Source organism: Anolis sagrei, chromosome 8 (assembly GCF_037176765.1).
Source record: "Anolis sagrei isolate rAnoSag1 chromosome 8, rAnoSag1.mat, whole genome shotgun sequence".
Lineage (NCBI taxonomy): Eukaryota > Metazoa > Chordata > Lepidosauria > Squamata > Dactyloidae > Anolis > Anolis sagrei.
The window spans coordinates 28,776,736-28,784,467 of NC_090028.1; the positions used below are offsets into that span (position 1 = coordinate 28,776,736).

At 43.1% G+C, this 7,732-nt stretch overlaps 1 protein-coding gene across 1 annotated transcript in view; it reads left to right on the plus strand.

Moving 5' to 3' along the window:
* The window catches only part of CYB5B (cytochrome b5 type B), a 30,854-nt gene extending 23,486 nt beyond the window's left edge, over positions 1 to 7,368 (plus strand). The window contains exons 4-5 of the mRNA XM_060788106.2: positions 5,331 to 5,362; positions 6,722 to 7,368. Coding sequence (XP_060644089.2) covers positions 5,331 to 5,362; positions 6,722 to 6,809 — 120 coding nt within the window. The 3' untranslated portion in view covers positions 6,810 to 7,368. The remainder of the gene's footprint in view (positions 1 to 5,330; positions 5,363 to 6,721) is intronic.
* Positions 7,369 to 7,732: the final 364 nt, after the last annotated feature.

Sequence of the window (7,732 nt, forward strand, 5' to 3'; positions counted from 1 at the left end):
CAAGAGACCTTAAGCTGGAATGGACTTGTCCTCTGCTTTTGCTCCAGAGGACAGGATCCAAACCAGTAGTTCAAATGACTATAAAGAAAATTCTAGTTTGACTTCAGTAAGGCCTTCGACAAGGTCCCCCATGACCTTCTGGCAAGGAAACTAATCCAATGTGAGCCAGGCAAAACTACAGTTAGGTGGATCTGTAATTGGTTAAGTGAATGTACCCAGAGGGTGATTCTCCCCAATGCTTTCTCTTCTTCAACCTGGAAGGAAGTGAGGAGTGGGGTACCAGAAGCAGGGTTGTGTCCTGTGCCTGGTTCTGTTCAACACCTTTATTAATGACTTACAGAAAGGGTTAAAGGGTATGATGAATGAAAGGCAAAGATACAGAATGGGGGACTCATGGCTCGAGAGCAGTACGTGTGAAAAAGATCTTGGAGTCCTTGTGGATGACAAGTTAAACATGAGCCAACAATGTGATGCGATGTCAAAAAAAGGGATTTTAGCCTGCATCGATAGGAGTATAATGTCTAGATCCAGGGGTGTCATGTTTCCCTTCTGCCTTGGTCAGACCACACCTGGAATCACACCGTGTCCAATTCTGGGCACCACAACTAAAGAGAGATATTGACAGGCTGGAATGTGTCCAGAGGAGGGCAACTAAAATGATCAAGGGTCTGGAGAACAAGCCCTATGAGGAGCGGCTAAAAGAGCTGGGCATGTTTAACTTGAAGAAGAGAAGGCTGAGAGGAGACATGATAGCCATGTATAAGTATGAGAGAGATAGTCATAAGGAGGAGGGAGCAAGCTTGTTTTCTGCTGCCCTAGAGATTAGGACACGGAACAATGGCTTCAAACTACAAGAAAGGAGATTCCATTTGAACATTAGGAAGAACTTCCTCACTGTGAGAGCTGTTCAGCAGTGGAACTCTCTGCCCTGGAGTGTAGTGGAGGCTTTTAATAAGAGGCTGGATGGCCATCTCTCAGAGGTGCTTTGAATGTAATTTTCCTGCTTCTTGTCAGTGGGTTGGACTGGATGGCCCATGAGGTCTCTTCCAACTCTTTGATTCTATGATCATCAAGTTTGCAGACAGGACTAAATGGGGAGGAAGAGGCAATACTCCAGAAGACAGGAGCAGAACTCAAAATGATCTTCACAGATGAGAGAGATGGACCAACCCTCCCTGTAGACATCAGACAGGCGCCCTCCCTTATGACATTCCGCAAGAGACTAAAGACGTGGTTGTTTGAGAAGGCGTTTGACTAAGTGCTACAACAATTGGCAATGATGATTGGAACGGAATATGGAAAACGAGATTGGATTGTGATTCTATGATGAGACGTCGCGAATGATTTAGTGTAATTGTATTATTAATAGTGATGTTGCTATTTTTGTTTGTGTAATTGCCTTATTGTAAATTGTTTTTTTTATATATGTTGTACACCGCCATGAGTTGCCCTAGGGCTGAGAACGGCGGTCTACAAGTGCAGTAAATAAATAAATAAAACCAACAAAATGAAGTTAAATAGGGACAAATGCAAGAGAAAAAAGGGCAGAAAAAAGGAAATGCAAAGATACAGAATCGGGGACAATTCCTGGCTCAACAGCAGTAAGTGTGAAAAAGATCTTGGAGTCCTCGTGGGGAGGAAGGTGAACATGAACCAAAAATGGCATGCGGCAGCTACAAAGCCAATGTGAATTTGGTCTGCATCAATAGGAGCCTGGTGCCTAGACGCAGGGAAGTCATGCTACCCCTCTAGTCTGCCTTGGTCAGACCACGTTACCTGGAATCGCAATGTGTCCAATTCAGGGCACCACAATTGAAGGGAGACATTGACAAAATTGAATATGTCCAGAGAAGGGCGACTATCTGCTCTGGAATGTGATGCAGGCTCCTTCTTTAGAAGCTTTTAAACAGAGGTTGAATGGCCAATTAATATAAATGACATATAATGTTTATATGTGATTTATATTAATTTTGTTGTTGTTTGTTGTTGTTGTTTTTTTTATTGCTTTCTTGTTTATTGATGTGTTGTTGGGCTTGGCCTCATGTAAGCCACTCCAAGTCCCTTGGGGAGATGGTGGCGGGGTATAAATAAAGTTTTATATTATTATTATTATTATTATTATTATTATTATTATTATTATTATGGCCATCTGTTCGGGCTGCTTTGAATGCGATTTCCCTACTTCTTGGCAGTATCGGGTTGGACTGGATGGCCCACGAGGTCTCTTCCAATTCTATGGTTCTAAGAACTTTATTTCAGCTTTTCCATCAAAGTCTCTCCGCAGATGGAAGACTGTATATCCTTTGAATCAGAGTTGGCCCTGAGTAAAGAGACATATACTTTAGGTATATATTCCTTTGACATCAAGGCTCTGGATTAGAGGTCCCATGATGCTTTCGCCACACCCTGGTCCTATGACCTACCCTTCCAGCGTCGCAAAGTATGTCACTTTCTCTGCAGAAGCGCTTTGATCACATTGCCCGGCGGTAAACACAGGGCCTTTGCTAATACTCCCGGCTTTCTCTGTCCTCTCTTCTGATGTCCCTGGTTTATGGTGAATAGCGACCCAAATATGCAACTCTGTCTTTATTGCCTTGGGTTGGGTCAATCCCTCGGCACAGCAGAAGTTTCTGTTTGCTCAAAGCCCTGCGTGGTTCCAAAGGAGGCTCAGGGAAGCCGCTCGAAAGGGCCTTCAAAGCCATTTTGTGCCCCAGCAATTCAGAGATGGGGGCTTCGGCACCACCTTCCCTTCAGGATCTCTCTTACCACATTGTTCCCTCCTTTTCTGGGGTACAACGGCCTTTTTGGTTGCTCCACTAAAACAAAAAATATGGCTTGACCCATACATACATATGTGGATGTATTCATTCTGTTTCACTAGCCTATTCTGGTGCAGTTCTGCCTGTGTACTGTACCATCAGAATGCTTTTTTTCCATGTCAGGAGCAACTTAAGAAACTGCAAGTTGTTTCTGGTGTGAGAGAAATGTTCATCTGCAAGGACATCGCCCAGGGGACACCTGGATGTTTGATGTTTTACCATCCTGTGGGAGGCGTCTCTCATGTCCCCGCATGGAGAGCTGGAGCTGACAGAGGGAGCTTACCCCGCTCCCTGGATTTGAACCGCCAACCTGTCGGTCAGCAGCCCTGCTGGTACAAGGGTTTAATACATTGTGCCACTGGGAGCTCCTTAGCTATCGGCCAATATTGAAAAGAGGTGGCTCCCAAGATTCTGGTACCTTAAAGACAAAGACACCTCTTGCAACTTTTCCCTTCCTCCAGTTTTCCTTGGGCAGAACAAGGACGAGTCCAAAGGAAGCGTCACGTAGCCTAAAACCCCTAAGATGTAATACCTTTAAAAGCCAACTATGGAGGAACTAGAGGTCCTTGAGAGTTACTTACTTAGATGATCCCTGTTGGCCGAGTAGGATAGTCTTCCAGGATCAGTGTTCTGGTGGGTCCGTAGGTGACTGTGGAGCCCTATTCTTGATCTGCATCATTTCCCACAGTGAGGGCATTGATTTCCAGGTGGAAGGCAGTCTCATTTGGGTTTGGCTTGACACGCCTTCCTCTTGGCACATTTCTCTCTTTCGCCCTCCATTCGTGCCTCTTCAAATTCTACAACACTGCTGGTCACAGCTGACCTCCAGCTGGAGCGCTCAAGGGCCAGGGCTTCCCAGTTCTCAGTGTCTATGCCAGAGTTTTTAAGGCTGGCTTTGAGCCCATCTTTAAATCTCTTTTCCTGCCCACAAACATTCCATTTTCCATTCTTTGAACTCAAGAGCAACTGCTTTGGAAGAGGGTGGTTGGGCATCCGGACAACGTGGCTGGGCCAGCAGAGCTAATGGCGGAGGACCATTGTTTCAATGCTGGTGGTCTTTGCTTCTTCCAGCACGCTGACGTTTGTCCACTTGTCTTTCCAAGAGATTTGCAGGATTTTCCAGAGGCAACGCTGATGGAATCGTTCTAGGAGTGGCATGTGACGTCTGTAGACAGTCCATGTTTCGCAGGTGTAAAGCAGGGTTGGGAGGACAATAGCTTTATAAACAAGCACCTTGGTATCCCTACGGATGTCCCGGTCCTCAAACACTCTCTGCTTTATTCGGAAAAATGCTGCACTTGCAGATCTCAGGCGGTGTTGTATTTCGGTGTCAATGTTGACTTTGGTGAAGAGGTGGCTGCCAAGGTAGCGGAAATGGTCAACATTTTCTAATGTTACACCATTAAGCTGTATCTCTGGCATTGGAAACTATCGAGGAACTAGAGGAGGTCCTCGAGAGTAAAGATAGATAATTAATGCCAAATTCAGATTCTTCCATGATTGTGAAAGCTGGACAGGGAAGAAAGCAGAGAGGAAGAAAGTCATGTTCTGTGGACACAATAGGCAGCCAAATAATGTATTGTCAAAGGCTTTGACGGCCAGAATCACTGGCTTGTTGTGAGTTTTCCGGGCTGTCTGGCTATGTTCCAGAAGCATTCTCTCCTGATGTTTGGCCTGCATCTATGGCAAGCATTTTCAGAGGTTGTGAGCTATTGGAAACTAGGCAGTAAGAAGCCAGACCTTGAAACTGCTAGACCATTAAATGCTAATCAAGGTGGCCATTTGCAACAATCACACTTGCCTCAAACAGACGAAAGTTCTTTCTCCCACTCTTGACATCATTCTACAGATATATAAACTCAATTTTCCTAGTTTACAATAGACCTCACAACTTCTGAGGATGCCTGCCATTGATGCAGGTGAAATGTCAGGAGAGAATGCTTCTGGAACATAGCCATAACTCATAACAAGACAGCCAAAGAAAAGGGTTCTAAAGCAAATTAATGGTTCTTTGGGGAGAAAATGGCATGACTGAAGCTTTCATAATTTGGACATATCAAGAGATAACATGACCGATTGGAAAAGACCATACTGCTTGGTCAGGTGGTGGATCGTTAATAATAATAATAATAATAATAATAATAATAATAATAATAATAATATTATTATTTCCCTAAGGCTCAAGATAGGAAAAGATGGTGAAACACTTCTGGGTGTTGTAGGAAGCCACAGTTGAGGACAGAGGGAGGTCTTGGGGGTCTCTCAGGACACCCTAAACTGAGAAAAGAAAAGGCTCTTGGAGAAGATGTTATTCTGTTTCTATTATTTGCATTGCACTGTTTTTAAAAACAGATATGTCTTTTCATGCTTGATCTTTTTCATGTTGTTGGTAGTTTTGTGCCTTTAATGCCTTGTGTCTCTGTTTTGGGGGAAAGGCAAGACCTAAATAAAGTTAACCATCATTGTAACCACCACCAGACATGACATCCTTGTTTCTCTTTTTCTTCCTAGGATCCAAACAAATCTCCCTCCAACGACTCAAGGTAAAGTTTTATCTTGATATAATAATAATAATAATAATAATAATAATAATAATAATAATAATATCCCAAACCTCTCCTCCAACTAGTATGATATTCTCTTGATATAATAATGATTAAGATGCTGATATTTCTTTATTTATCATGTCAGAAGAGAATTGAGGGTTAAAATGTATTTAAAACACAAACAAAGTTAAAAACTTGGCATTATGCTAAATTTCTTTTGACCAGAAGCTGGCCACTTGGAGTGCCTCTGGTGTCACTGTGAGAAGGTCATTGTGCATGTGGCAAGGCTGAGGTTGCATTGTAGTAAGTGGTCTGTAGTTTGCTCTTCTCCACACTCGCATGTTGTGGACTCCAACTTTGTAACCCCATTTCTGAAGATTAGCTCTGCATCTTGTGGTGCCAGAGCACAGCCTGTTCAGCACCTTCCAAGTCACCCAGTCTTCTGTATACCCAGGAGGGAGTGTCTCATTCGGCCTCAGCCACTGATTGAGATTCCAGGGTTTAGCCTGCCACATTTGGATTCTCGCTTGCTGAGGTGTTCCTGTGAGTATATCAGCATGATGCTGATGAAGATCCAAATAAAAATAAAATACCCCTCAAATAAGTCAAAGTAAAGTATTGTTTTGATATAATAATAATAATAATAATAATAATAATAATAACAACAACAATAACAATAATCATCATCCCTCAAACAAGTCAAGGTATTTTCTTGATATAATAATGATGATGATGTTCCAAGCAAATCTTCCTTGAACAAGTCAAGCTAAAGTATTACAGTATTTTGATATAATATTAATATCGTCCAAACAAATCCCTCTCAAATGAGCCAAGGTAAAGTATGCTCTGGATGTAATGAAAACAACAACTGTCACATTAATGCCAAGTAATGCTCCCTTTTTAACAATTAGAAAATTGTCCCAATTCCTCTCCTATTATCTGTTGCTGAGTTTCCCTGCAGTCCTTTCCCTTTGTTTATGGCACATGTATACATACATCCGGGAGCCCTTGGTGGCGCAGTGGGTTAAACCGTTGAACTGCTGAAGTTGCTGACCGAAAGGTTGGCAGTTCGAATCTGGGGAGCAGGGTGAGCTTCAGTTGTTAGTCCCAGCTTCTGCCAACCTAGCAAAATGTGAGTAGATCAATAGGTAATGGCGCACCATGCAGTCATGCTGACCACATGACCTTGAAGGCATCTACGGACAACGCCGGCTCTTCAACTTAGAAATTGAGATGAGCACCATCCTCCAGAGTCAGACACAACTAGACTTAATGCCAAGAGGAAACCTTTACTTTTTTATACATACATACAAGGTTCACCCTCTTCTTTTCCTTTCTTTTTTCCTTTCTTTGCAGTTTCTGGACGGTGTGGCTGATTCCTATTGTGGGGGCCCTGGTCCTGGGCTTGATGTACCGCTTCTACATCATGGATGCGAAGTCCTGATCCATCACAGGAAGCAGAACGTAGGCCCTCTAAGCTTTGGCCGCCTCCATTGTCCATCCATCACCCACCCGCCCCGCCAAGGGACACCTCGAGGGACCTGCCATGACTTTTTGTTGTTGGAAACACAGGAAAAAGCATCCGCCTCCATTCCATGGTTTGTAGTCGTTGACTGTGAGTCACTTCTCAGCCAGTATTCCCCCTCTTTGTGCACAGTCCTAACCCATCCAAGCACAGAAGGGTTAGGGGGACAGGGCCCCATTGAAGTGGGGAAACTACAAATGAGAAAAGGCCCTATTGTTTTGTAATTTCTAAGTCATGTAGTGTAAGGAGGTTTATACTAGAGGGACTAGAACATCTGTAGAAAGATTTAAAAAGTGTCACGTAATCAAGAACAAGCTCTCTTTTCCATCTTACCAGCTGCCTTTTTTTCCATTTCTGTGGTTTTAACAAATGGTTAAACAGATCTGTATTTTTTCAGCAGTACTTTGGTTGATGTACTACTGGTTGACTGTATGCCTTTTTGATCGGCCAGCTCTGTAATAAAGGATACTCTCAATGACTCTGGTGTTTTTGTGATCCACAAATGAAAACCGTATGCCTCTGATACACAGCCTTTAGAGCAGGCATGGGCAAACTTGGGCCCTCCAGGTGTTTTGGACTGAGGCTGTTAGGAAAGGACCTGAGGCTGCTAGGAATTGTGGGAGTTGAAGTCCAAAACACCTGGAGGACCAAGGTTTGCCCAAGCCTGCTTTAAAGTGTCCATTTCTCTGGTCTTTGTGCCTCCCAGCTTACCTTTCCCCTTTGGAGCGACCCCTCATCTCCATTCTGTAATACAATATAATATTATTATTATTATTATTATTATTATTATTAATAATAATAATAATAATAATGTAATACAATATAATATTAATATAATATTA